The sequence below is a fragment of the Anticarsia gemmatalis genome, chromosome 1 (assembly GCF_050436995.1).
Source record: "Anticarsia gemmatalis isolate Benzon Research Colony breed Stoneville strain chromosome 1, ilAntGemm2 primary, whole genome shotgun sequence".
NCBI classification, from domain to species: domain Eukaryota; kingdom Metazoa; phylum Arthropoda; class Insecta; order Lepidoptera; family Erebidae; genus Anticarsia; species Anticarsia gemmatalis.
The window spans coordinates 6499863-6513964 of NC_134745.1; the positions used below are offsets into that span (position 1 = coordinate 6499863).

Consider the following 14102-nt stretch of genomic DNA (forward strand, 5'->3'; position numbering starts at 1 on the left):
CGCAATATCAGTGTCAACTGGGGCGTTAATTACAATTTTTTACTGAAATAAACTGTAGACAGAACGTGGAAATAAGGCGTTCGGTGCCATTTTCGTCGGTTGATCTAGGTTTATTTAACAAATAATTTCTCAAAAGCAACAAGACAGACATTCTGCGTACTAAACATCGTCATGCAAGCTATTATGTAGAATTTATCACGCCGTGGATTTGTGCGCAAGAAATAAATTCTACTGCGAAACACCTGAGACAAAACCGCGCAAATAACACGTAAAAATACATACTTATTTGTTTTTTTAATACAACTTTGTGTAAAAATAAACATGTGTACTTTGTGAAGATTAGAGCAAGAAATAAAGATGTTATATAACGGCATGTAGGTACGGCTTACATGTAGACCAGGTACGGGACTGGGTTAAGGATGTAAAGGTGAATCGTTTTCGCCTTGAAAAATGTACCTGCTTACTTCTATTCATATTAAAACGACTTTATTTGGTTTTATACGTGTTCTTGCAAACAACTAAGACTGGTTTTGAAGCAATTATGTCCCTAGTTGCTACATGTAGCTTCATCTGATTGCAGATCGCTGACCGCTGATTCAACCAGAGCCATGACTCTAAGTGAAGCCGTGAATTTCATCCATTAGCGATTAAGAGTAACAAAAAATTAAGTAAAAATTGCCCACTAAACTCTTTTCTATTAGGTAGTTATTTATTTTAGTTATTTTGCTTCGATGAGTCCAAGTGATTAACTCAGAAAACCTTGAAATCTTTCAATCTCATTTTTCTTTCATAACCACGCTACTTTCCTCGGCCGTGATTCATTCAAAGTAAAACTATCCGCCTATTCAGGCTTGTTTATAAGCATTCATAAAAGTTTTACTAAAATAAAGCGAATTGCAAATGACTAGGCGGAAACTTCATCGGCAAGGAAAATGGGAAGAGGCATTCAGTGACGCTGCAAGTTTGCTTATTCTTTATGAAATAACATCGTTCGTCATTCCTTTTGAATTGCCGTTGGCTAGCGGTCAGGTACCACCTCTTTGGATACAATGTTGGCGGATGGCCAGTTACGCAGCTACTGAAACCAATAAATATAAATAATATACATCTACTTAGATAAGACGTGTAGTGTGTACGTTAGTACGTCGTTACAGAAGACACTCAATATCGGAAAGAAAAATGTATTTATTTACTTTCAAGACATTTTCTTCGTAAACAACTTTTGCCGAATCTAAAATATTGGCATTGAGTAACCATTGAAATGATGGCTCCTCTCCAACACCAACTAGAAAGGCAATTGTAACCTAACTTTTAAACTTTTACTCGCAATGCATAAGTAGGTACCTACCTACAATTATACGGGTGCTTTGAATAAATACTTGTGTTAGGTAAACTTTAAACTTTCACCAGAACTTTTTATCCAGCTGGTATAAGCCAGAATAAAAAGGGTACGTAATCCAAGTACAAATAGTAGACAAGACAGCTGTCCAAAATTATCTCTATATTTACCTGATTCTTAGTAACAGTACAATCAATCGCAGTCTAATAATAAAATTGTATAACATAGTACCTACGACAAAAGCTTTCCCAGTGTTCCTATCACACATCTCTATTACCGCTGCGCTCAGGATCTTACAAATTTTATAGGGGCAGCGTAATATCTTACAAATAACGATTTATCGCGTTTTCACGGTTCAATACTCATCTGTACCCAGAGATGGTAGTAAATCACAAAGAAATTATGACGGGTGAAATACTGTTTCCCACCTTAAGCGATAACTATTCCTTTTCACTTAATGCCTACATTATGCCTTTATGCCAACTCAGACTTTACCCACTCTTTGGCGACTGAAAAGAAAATCTTTTGCTAATTTATGATTGGTGGTGGGGCTTGCTTCAAAACCCTTATGTATGATCACTTTTACTAAACTTTTATAGGGCTCATAATGTTTTATTTAATGGCCTATAAATTATAGCACCTATAAATGGATGACGATAACTTGCATTAATTACCTACTTATAATTAATTAGAAATTTAGATCTATTCGTTTATTTTATACTCTCTAACTTTCTTGCTGTATAATTGCAGCTCTCTTAAAAATGCCGTGTCTTTGCAATTCTTAAAGCTAACAATCAATCTATTATCAGAATGAAATTGCTGATTACCTAAATCTACCCATACATAACTTAGATCTAATGTACAGTCATGTCTATAGCCAAACATTTTACTTTTTAACAACAGGTCCATTTAAATTATTCCGAAGATTTTGCATAAAAAAACGAACAAATTGATTTCCAACGCATAGACAACGGCGAAGACGAGAATTGTTGTAAGCGATAAGTGAGTTACTTTAGTGCTTTTAAATTAATGAATACCTACTCGCTCATGTCATAGTTAATTGTCAAATTATTTGTAAGATGCCAATAATAAATAGATTATCACCCTGTAAAATAATATAGCCCATAATTAAGAGTTCATTGATTAGATACCCAGGTACCTGCTATAAAGATAATTACTAGCATAGTTTCATAAATGGGTTAAAGCCTTATTTTATTATCTCCTCCTCTTTATTATTATTTAGTATCCGTCTGCCCATAACAGTTATACTTCAAGGATATTTCGATTTATGATTTGCAAACAATCGTCAACATTTTATTACTCTTCCGTACTGACAATAACTAAAAATATAGGAATAACCAAGGAATCAATTAATCAAGACAGACAATAAAGTTTTGGTTTACAAGTAAGTATTTAATAGGTCGCAGTACAAGTATTCGCTTTCTAAGCGATAGTGATAAGGTCACAAAACAACACATACGCGCCACTGCTAAGCTGTTTAGCAAGGGTAGCGGTACAATTTCCTAGAACTGTCGACAAATTAAAAAAAACTAATCAGCACTTCTAGCGTATTTTGTACTAATTACAAAAAATCGCACACAGGCGAACAATACTGTAGCTCGAATCCGTACCACTATCGACTACTGACAACCTGCTACTACAGCACAGCGCTGATCAAATTTCGCACGAAAATAAGATCAGCGCCCCTAGCGAGCCCCGTAGGAACTATTTTGGCAGTACATTTTAAATGTCAAACTCTCGATACTCGACAGTACCGACTGCAGAGAATTGCAGTACCTAGGTACTGATCTAATAATATGGCAAAATTAACATCATCGTAGGTAATGGCTATGTTCAATAACTCTTAATTAAAGCGTGGAGTAGATAGGTATACTTATAGGGAGTACTGTTTACAACGTCAACAAGCAAACGTAATTTGTTTTCTGAGGGAAAATCGGATAAGGAAACTTAAGTAAGTAAATTGTTTGAGCCCTTACGTGACCTGAGTACGTGCGACTACAAAATCTAACAAATACTCAAAAGAGGACCAAAGGAGCGTAATCACTACTTCACTACAATTTATTCTGAGGCGACTTTTGACTTCTAAATATATTGGCTGTTGGTTATCGTAGTACCTATTTTCAATTGAATGAAATCTGCCACTGATATGGTTATCGTATCAATTAACCGATTCATTGCCACCTTCATTTTCGTGAACATTTCAGCCAGGCCCCATTCATTGGTCGGTGGCTCACCATTTGAGCCATCGGCCTCCCTGAAGGATGACTCAACTGATGAGTCATTGGCTCCTTGTAATGATTTAATGCTTTTCGCCATCATTCGAGCCAGTCTGACAACCAGAAACGTGTTACTGTGTTCTCCTATTCGAATTTGTGGATAATAAAAGTTAATATGGCGTTTCAAGGTAGTATTTGTTGGTTTTAATGAAATATTGCAGAGGTAGTAAACATTTTAGTAGTATTAAATCATTATTTATTATTGTAATATTATTTGTAGATAATCAGGACTACGACGATTTTACTGAATGTAGCCAGGCAATGTTTACTGATTTCCATGATCAACAAATTGAAGATAAAGAAAATCAAGGTTTTCCAAGCTGTAGTCAATCGATTTTACAAAAAAGTGTACCAAAGAAGCGTCCATTCACTCAATCTCGTAATAGTTGCAATGTAGTTTCTAACAACAGTTCAGATACTAGCATTGAAGAAATTTTGGATTGAATATATGCAACAAATGCTTGTATAGCGATTTAAAAAATATTCAAGATGTTTTGCGGCAGTTATACAAAAGGTTTATGACACCTGACTAATAAAAATATTCTCTAAATTGAAGGGCCAGGTCTGATATTCACGGAAATGTTTAATGAGATCTGAAAAATGGTAGTTTAAGTGTTTTTTTTTTTTAATATCCGTTTTTATACAATTTTGGTTTGACTCACCAATTGAGCCATCGGCCTTCCTAAAGGTTTTTTAATGACTCAACTGTTGAGTCATTGGCCATGAATCGGTTAAGCATCGGAGGCAGATGCCAACTTTAATATGGTTTGTATTTATAATATTTGAGTAAATCAATACTCGTACTTGGACTCGTGCTAATACAATAGCAATGTCTTGAGCTAAAAAACTCGCATTTCTTTAGCTGAACACATTGCATTTTAGCAATAAAGACATTTGAAGTTGAACTCGATCTCTATACTTGTCAAGTCCCATTGGAAAAAAAAGGTAAATAAATAACATTGTGATAGGTTTCAAATAAAACAGCAATATATTTATTTATAAGTATAATATAGCCATATATAAATAAGACTTATATCTAAAGAATGTTTGTATTACAAAGTAAAACATTAGAAATAAATACCACAGTCAAAATAGGCTGTGACGTATCACATACGTCAGACAAAAACCATTATACTTGATTCCAAACGCCTTAATTATTCGAAATAACAAACGGCCACATAACAATTCTTTGAACATAAAATCACTCAATAAAATAATTCAATAAGGCATCAATAAGGGGGCCCTTAGAAAAGATTTTTCAATATTAGTTTTTCATTCAAGAAAAATTATTTGAAATTTAACACGCACAATTCATTTGGTTAGTTCATGCAATAAATAATATCTATATCAGTAACGCGATTCTCTACAATCGGTACAATGGAGTACCGAAATTTCGACAAAAAAAATGTGCTGCAAAGTTAGTTCGTACAGCGCCCGCTAGAGGTGCTGATCAGATGGTCAATAGTCGATAGTGGTAAAGAATCACGCTACAAATCGCTTTGTTTTAGGAAGAAAACAATATAGATCTACTATACCTTAATACAATTGTTTCAAAGGTATTTAAGTTGACTAGACATTTACGTTCCTAATGAACGACACGTGATTACATAGAGACATGTTATTAGAGAAATTGCATCTTCTTATATTTATTAATATTATTGAAAATCATTTAGCCATGTGGCTTCGTATATGGAACATTGAAGCCTGGTTTACAAGACGTCTAACAAACAATTTAACTGTACTATGTACTAGGACAGTCATCCACATGAGCATTTTGACTCTACTACAATCTTTGACTGTGCACATTTACCGCACTGACGTCCGAACCAGGATTTAATGTCAAACATTATTAAAACATTTCAATTCATTAAATTACATTGTTTCAACTACATCTGGTTATGGTTTACAATTCGTTAGTTTACACGTGGGACGGGCTATCAAATGAGAAAAAACAAAAGGTTTAAATTACCTGAACGCAAATCACACAAAACACAAACGAAGTCTTCAAAAGATCCTTCTTACTTATCAAGCATAAACTCTTAGAGTTTTCCTATAACTGACCGTGTACGTGAAAGTGCGTACACCATGTGTACGAACACCTTCACATATAAGAGCACGTGTGCACGCTACTCCCTGTACGTTATTCAGTCTTTACTAGTTTATCATTCTTTCTTCTCTTTTAAAGTAAAGAATAAATAATATATTATGTTCTACCCCCCTAGCAGTGGCAGCAAGACAATGTCTCAGATATGTACTAGGTTTTTTATTCACATATTTCTATGTCGGTAACTATTATTTAGTCAAAAGGTGCTTTTACACACACGCTCTTTCGCGCGTGAAACAACAAAGGAAAGAGCTCACGCCGCGGTCATCTGTCATGCCCGCGGACGTTTTCTTCGCGGGCTAGACAGATGACCGCGGCGCGCGCTCTTTCCGTTGTAGTTTCCCGCGCGAAAGAGCGTGTGTGTAAAGGCACCTAATGTTTAAGCTATGGAGGTAGAAGTGTTTTCACCATAGTCTATTCCACGTGGCATAAGTGGATGTAGGAAAATATTTTAGATGCCGCTTTTGTTTTCATTGAGACTTAAATTCCACATATAGAAACTAAAATTGTATTTACAAAGAACTAAATATCTTTCATTCAATTTAAAAATTGCTAACATAGGATTTTGAAATATTAGTCCAAGACTCTTTAACATTTTAATTCAAATGCAATGTCCACTGTTATACATAGAAATTACTTCGAGATCACATTTCATGTTAATTCTGAAATTTTTATTCCCGATAATCCCTTCAAGATTTGGAACTACTCTTAAAAAAAAAATTACATTTCATTTTTAATGTCTCACAAAGGAAGTTGAATAGGCTATAGTGAGTGAAACGGAAAACCTGCAAAGAGTAATCCAAAGCTTGAGAAGGTGTACCTTCAAGTCCGCTCTGGGCCAAATCGTTGGACTAATGACCCAACCTCTCGTATACTGAGCAAGGTCCAGCGGTAAAAATTTCGAAAAATAAAATTAATTTCATTACAAAAATTGCACTTTGAGCGCCCAAAAAAATAGGGTCTGGGAAGGGACATTGATAAAACATCCTTATATCCTAAAACTTACTTAGTTACTACCACTACATACTGCAAATATGCAGATAAGGTCATTTTGAACCCGTAATCATAATTATTAGGTAAATCAGTAGGAGTGCAATACTATAAGTAGAAACTACTAAAAGCAAGATATCTCGTAGAGTCAAGTCGAATAGACCTCTAACAGGTTCATTTTCGATGCATAACTTTGAGCGTCACTCGACATTTGAGTGTAAATTGAATTTCCCGTTGCTATGAGTTAGTAGGCACTGTGGTGCCTCATAGTGTTGTTGTAGGTGTTCCTTTCTCTTGCTGCCAGCGAATTTATTGACGACGAGGAATAAATATGTTTCCTGTATCCATCGAGGTGTGGCTGCTGGTCTGAAAAGAAACACATTGCATGTTGCACATAAGTTTGTTTTACAAGTGGAGATGCAGATTCTTGATCGGACTCTAGGTACATAAGAACAATCGACCGAATTTAATAACAGCAACTAAAAAAGTATGTCATGCCAAATTCGATTACTTCGAACAGATGTCCAGAAGAGATACTTTTGAATATAAAAATTGTACTATAAACTTCAACTTAATATTGCGATAACCAATTTTTTATGGAACTAAGCCTTTTTCGATGGTATACTTTTACTTTAAAATTTAGAGGCAACCAATGAAATCCCGGGAATCGAACCCTCGGACCTCGTTATTCTCAATCATACCTTCATACACAAAGGCAACTATATTTGACAAATCATATAGTATTTTAATAGAAAAAATAATAATTACAATAGGCCGGAAGGGACCAAGACTCATCAGAGTCTGTGCTGGTGTGAGCTCAGCAGTTCCCGATGAAGTCTCCATTCGTTGTGGACGTGCATTCTCTGCATTGAAGATCTTCTTACGCTCTCGTTTCTCAGCAAACTGCTCGATAAATATAGCCTGATTTATATAATCGATCGGCCGCTCCAGTATGTATGACGGGTGTACGGTGATCTCTGAAAATAATAAAATAAAAATTCGTTATTATTACAATTTTAACTAAAAACTAAGTTATACGCTAAAGGAAAGACTGCCGATCTCAATTGCTAAGGCGTTTAGTCGCAGTAATAGCGCTAGTGGATTGTTCCGAAATAGCTGTTTGTACCTTCCATAATTCGGGTAACCAAAATAATTTATTAATAGAAAACATAAACTTATGTCACATATACTGGGATCCACGACCGTGAAAACTACGCTTAACAGACACAATTACTACCACTCTATCACTTACCCCCGGTTTCTGAGTACATTTAGCGGTAGTTTATCTATTCAATAGGGGTTTTTTATATGAGTTTCAACGCTATTGAATAGATAAATTACCTCTAAGTGTACCTCAGAAACCGGGGGTTAGACAGTCAAGATAATTGTCAATATAAATAGTAAGACATATTTACCGTCTCCCAAGACTTCGTTGACCATGTAAGGGTACAGCCATCCAACGAGCGGGGTCTGACCGGACACGTAATTAGCCAACTTGTGGTAGAACAGCAGCCCGTCCAGCGCCGGCAAAAAGTTGTTGAAGTGAGGAACTGTCATCATGAAACTGTAACAAGTTAATTAAAAGTTAAAGCCGCGCCAAAGAACCATTTTCATTATATTTTTTCTGAATTTTATTTGAGTGATAATTTTTTTTTTAACGTATTTTCCATGCATTATCTACACGCTTAAACCACCGGTGGCTCTTTATTGTAAAAGAATCATATCGACGTCTTGTAAAAACATGTTGATGATATATGTCGCCTACTTTTGAGTATAGATTTTGTTAAGCGCAATACACACCGCTGACCTATGTCGGCAACTTTTTGTCGGCGGGCTAGTTGCTCTACTGAGTGTGAGAACGTGTTTATGTACGTAAGGCCGCCGATATTCCACTGGGTTGGGTCGGCGGAGAGTCTTGGAGACTTTGTTGTGTATTGCACTTTAGAATACAATGAAAGATCGAGCCATTTTTTCAATAACCTCTTCTACTTACTGGTTAGCCTGTTACGCTCACCGGTCAGTTAACAATGTAGGGGTGTGGGTTAAGCAACCATTGGCGCGGTCATTCCATAGGTGGCATAGTGGTATTTGAACTGGGCGTCTCTGTACTTCGGAGGGCACGTTAAAAGTTGTTCCCGGTTGTTGTCTACTAAGATAACAGACGTTAAGCCACGTCAAAGGCCTCTCGGGCGGCTTGAACAACTTTGACACAAGGTTGACCACTAACCATACGACAAACAAACAAACTTACTGGTTGAAAGTTAGCGGATCGCAGTCAATTTTGGGCAGCAGTTCGAATAATACTTCGTTTCTCGAAGTGATGTATTTTGTCTCAGGCAGTTGTTGAAACTGTGATTTGAGCCAGAAATAGCGGAACTCAGTCTGTAAAAAAAGACATTTAGGTATTATTTACATAGATCGCAAAAAAATATAAAGAAGTAGCGAGTTTTATTATTAATTCCTCATTAAAGTAAATGTAAAGTATAGTATAGGTAAACTAAATAGGTACAGGTAAATTAAGAAATAATCAATTGGATAGCCTTTACATATTTTGATATTAGATTTGATAAGTATGTTAATCAACTTTTACATACAATCAATTTGAATAGCTTTTATTTTCTTCAACTTTAATCAGGAAATGCTATTCACATTAAAATGTCTACTCTTAATAATGAGATGAACTTGATAATTGCTCTAAAACCAGCCAATAATTAAAAAAAGATCACTTACTTCACAGTTAGTCATCGGTTGATTGTTCCAAGCCAATATATCGATAATATACACCGTATTCAAAGTCTCCACATAAAAGCCATCCAGAATGACACAGAGACATTTACGGTTAAATTCCGAGCGGTTGCCACCAGGCAAAGCGGTTTCCTTTTCGAATTTCACACAACCATGTCTATTGTAGAATTTGGTATTGCCCTGTAAATAAATAAAATACATTAAACTCATGTTCATACACAACACGATACATTTTAAAATCCATGGGTAGGGGCCTACACATATAGGGTATATCATAATGTTCTTACGCGCATTGCATAATGCGCAAGCTATTTTCCGAATTTTTGTTAATATTTATCGTGTTTCAGGGATTTTTGTGGGCGGACAAAGTCTTTGTCTGCCCAGGTCTTAAGGAACATAAGGTCTTTAGAGATAGCTTGAAACTTACAATGCTTGTAACTTGACTCCGGTGTTATGTAAGTAATGTTCTTAAACACCCACCCCGCGTATTTAAAAACAAAAACAGATTAAGATATTGAAGCCGAAAAAGTGATAGCGATGTACTTATACGAGTTATACGAGGCATATTAGGCCGGGGAAAAAGTATTTTCGCATTATAGTATGTATGAACTTGTAATAAAATCTTTGGCTTCAAGAATCACAAATGAGAACACGGTTCATTAGGTTTCTTTCAGTGAGCTCGTGAGGTACCCAAATATCGAGCTTTTTTGTGTAGAAAAAAGATTTTATTGCAAGTTCATACATACTATAATGCGAAAAGACTTTTTCCCCGACCTAATATATAGGACAGGTTTTAAGGTCGCACCCGAGATTTATTTTAAAGGTATATGCGACAATTAAACAATAATCTTACCTTGTGGGTCACCACAAGAACCCTGGACCCTTTAGGGCATGGTACAACGTACCAGTTAGAGTGGAAGTCTTCCGGCCTCTCGACCATCCACTCAGACATCATCAGGACATTCTTGTATGGCATTACGAAGTTACTAGTGAATCCAGGCACCTGATTGCGAGGCTGATATGAGGATGTGTTAGCCTAAGAAGAAAACACAAAAAAAATGGTAAGCCTACCTCAAGTAAATAAAAAGAAATATAAATATGAAACCTTCCTGAAGAGTCAGGTAATAAACAAAACAGTAATATATTTCAACTACATACAACTAGTATAATAGTTTCATTAAATAAGAAGAATTTTGGAATGTTGTATTGTCCATTTACTATTACGACCTACAATATAAAAATCAGGGTTTTTAACATAGTGTTTTATGATCACAATGATTTAATAGTAGGTAATATTATGTGGTTTAAATAACCATTATTATCGGTCTCAGTGTGCTACCCACAAACATACAAAGGACCATCATGGTCAATGTGTTTGTTAGCTATAGTTGCCAGAACATACAAAAAAAAATGAAAGTAAGAATTTTAACCAACCGTGTCAAGATTATTTGACAACCTACGAACTGGCCCGACTTTGTTCAGAAATAGCACAATTTTATCTTGTCGATTCCATTCCCGTGGGAATTTCGATCCTATCGATCCCGAAAAATCTTTGTCTCAACAGTAACAAACATATTAAAAAAAGAATTATCCAATTTAGTTTAGTTGTTCAAAAGTTTTTCGCGTACATACATTTCGGTGATAAATGTTTATTTATAAAGATAAATACTTCTAAACATCAATCTTCAAGTTTCTAGTTTCATTTTACCTACAATATATGTTTCAGTATAGTAAGTATTCTGTAAAAGGGAAAAATATGGTGCTATTTGCTTATAGAGTTTAGCGCTAAGCATGTTAATAGGTACTGTGCTTAATTTATGTGGTCTCACACATGAGAATTTGGGTTCCGAACCCATGACAAGCAACTGTTAGTTTGCAAGAATTTAGAAAATATTTATAACATGCATTAAGAGTCAAAGGAAACATTGTGAAGAAACCTGTATTCTAGAGTTAATTAAAGAGAACTTGTTTACCAACCTGTAGATCAACCAATTGTGCAGTCTGACCCCATGTATACAGTGGGGTGAACTGTGCCCAGCATTAAGAAAGTAATGGAATTCATTAATGTAGTGACAATGATGATGTACATATAACCCACCAAGAAAAGAGTTGTGAACAAATGAGAATAGTTTAAAATAAATTAAGCTAGCAATACATTCATGCAATTAAGTAAATACTATCATTTGGTGATTATAGAAAACACAAATATGATTCAAATATCAGAGAATTGATGTTTATTTTTACTCTTTTCTTAGCAGGGAGTGATGACAAAATTGTGTAATAGTACTCTACAATCTACATTAGTTAGTGTTACTATTGCAGTCTTATACTCAGTCTAAAGCTAAATTTATACAAATGCATATACAAGAAAATGTACATTCTTACCTGCATAAATGTGTACCTTAATTATGGTGTTTTACATTCATAAATACATTAAATCACAACTTCTTCCCATACAAAGACCAGAGAACACCACTTAGTACAATCCTTACAAACTTCCTTGGTTTCATTGACATTCATACATCTTATCCTACAGGACTGCTGGTTACAAGTACTACGCACCTATTTACATGATTGCATGACATCACCAATATAATTTGTGTATGTCTTTTTATCAGGGCTTTTCCATTTATGACCAAACCATTTAAGCAAACCTTTCTCAATCCTTGTCATTACATATCTCAAACCACATCCCTTCCTCAATCTATCATTCAAAGTAACACCGCACATGCTATGCCAAGAGCTCAGTTCTACTGCATTTGTTCTGCTTTCATCATTCTTCAGCCATGCCCAACACACAACAAAAAATTGATATTCTGTTTGTACTTATGTGTCATTTTAAAAAAATTGTGCCAGTTGTGTAACTGTCCCTGTGGCATTCCGCTTTCTTATTTCAAAGGTAACATCCTTTGAAATAAGATACAATTTCAATTCAATTTCAATACAATTTTTTATTTACATTACACAGTCTAAAAACTTAGTAGAGAGCCTTGTGTGCAAAATATATTATGCGGTTGGAGGAGGTATGCAAAATATAGAATTCAGAACCAAGTGATCCGCAAATGTATGAAGCTGGTGGTCATTTCATAATACAATTATAAAAAATCTCTAAATTATTAATCATAAGTTATAAATAAATCTATATTGCCAGGGCTCTTCTAAGTTGTTGGACTATAAACATTACATTTTATTTGATCACCATAGATTAAATATATTTATATCATTGGCAGATTATCACAAGCTGAAAAATCACAAGCAACAAAACATTTGCAGTGCATTACAATGACAGGAGACAACAATCAATAAAATTAAATTGTATCATAAAATTTGTACATTGCACCCATACAAAGCTAGGCATGGTAAGGGTCTTATAATGTTTGCAAATAAGCAAAATCTCAATAGCAGCATACTTTTAACCACAAGTAACTCAATTTTTTTAAAGTAAACTGTAAGTCGGTTGTAGTTTTCAGTCTACTACTATTTAGACTTACACTAATAAGTCATAATCTGAAAACTAACACACTAACATCTATAACTAGAAATGTTTACACAGTTTGTAGATACTGGGGATTTCTATGTAATTCTAATTGCGTGAATTTCATAAAAAATTGTTCAGCTTTTAGTTTTACACTTATTGCAAAACTCTCATGCGGACTAACCTTTGGTTTTCGCATAGCTGTGGTGTTAACGACGTTCAGTATGCCCCTGCAGGCATCTATGCTTGCCCCACGCTGGCTGTAAATAAGAGAACTACCTCGATTATGTACTAAATAAATCATTTTCAAAAGAAATTTAATTCCTTCTATTTCTTTGAAAACTGAATAAAACTGAAAACATAACACAAAATTATACATAATGATAATTTATATTACCGTACCTTTTTTGGATAATGAGACTCGTCTGGCGTCTCTGCTCCTGATTGCTGAGCTGGCCCATATATTTATACATCCCCGCGAAGGGGTTCTTTGTTTCAGCATTTTGATTGGGATTAATCACAGTATTTTCGAACTGAGTCAGGACCGCATCCATGTTAAAATAGTTGTAATTATCAAAGGAACAAGGATTATACATGCAGTTAAAGTGCAAGCGGCCGATTTGTTTGTTCGGCACACTATTGCAACACCGAATAATAGCCGGCTAACAGTTTAATAAGATTTGATGTTTAGTCTTATTCGTGTTAACAGAAGTAATTCACTTTCAGTAATACAGAATATTTTCGAAATATTCTCGACTATCTGTAGGAGGCTCACTGACAGACAAGCCAAATGTGATTTGATTAATGATTTATTGATTTCCGTAGTGTTGTACGGATTCTGTATCACAAATAGTAAGAATTACTTACATGAAATTTCATAGTCGAGTATCAATCGAGTAAACCATTTAATAAATATTCATACTAACTCATAATCGCGCATTTTTTTGCGAGACAAAAAAAAAACTATGCCATTCCCATATAGCTAATTTATTATTATCGTAAATTTTAATCCGATTATAATCGTCTACTTCTGTAAGTAGATGAGGTGAATCTTGAAATAGGTACTTGTCGATGTAGTTATTATAGTAAGATGATTGTTTTCATAAAATCGACTATCAAAACAATACTCACTATTTCTATCACATCACTTAA

General features: G+C 34.9%; 1 protein-coding gene across 4 annotated transcripts; it reads right to left on the reverse strand.

The window, feature by feature from the left end:
• Window positions 1-4631: 4631 nt before the first annotated feature.
• On the reverse strand, window positions 4632-13751 carry Snup (snurportin-1). 4 transcript variants are annotated; one of them, XM_076115290.1, is made up of 9 exons: window positions 13353-13751; window positions 13135-13210; window positions 11453-11503; window positions 10329-10511; window positions 9461-9655; window positions 8982-9112; window positions 8146-8294; window positions 7499-7707; window positions 4632-7096 (listed from the first exon to the last, which is right to left on the reverse strand). In XM_076115290.1, exons 1-9 carry the CDS (start codon window positions 13544-13546, stop codon window positions 7040-7042), a joined length of 1245 nt encoding a protein of 414 aa, XP_075971405.1. In that variant the 5' UTR covers window positions 13547-13751; the 3' UTR covers window positions 4632-7039. The 4 variants fall into 4 exon arrangements, with proteins under 4 accessions (XP_075971405.1, XP_075971396.1, XP_075971422.1 ...); XM_076115281.1 differs by having other exon boundaries at window positions 13135-13225; XM_076115307.1 differs by lacking the exon at window positions 11453-11503.
• Window positions 13752-14102: the final 351 nt, after the last annotated feature.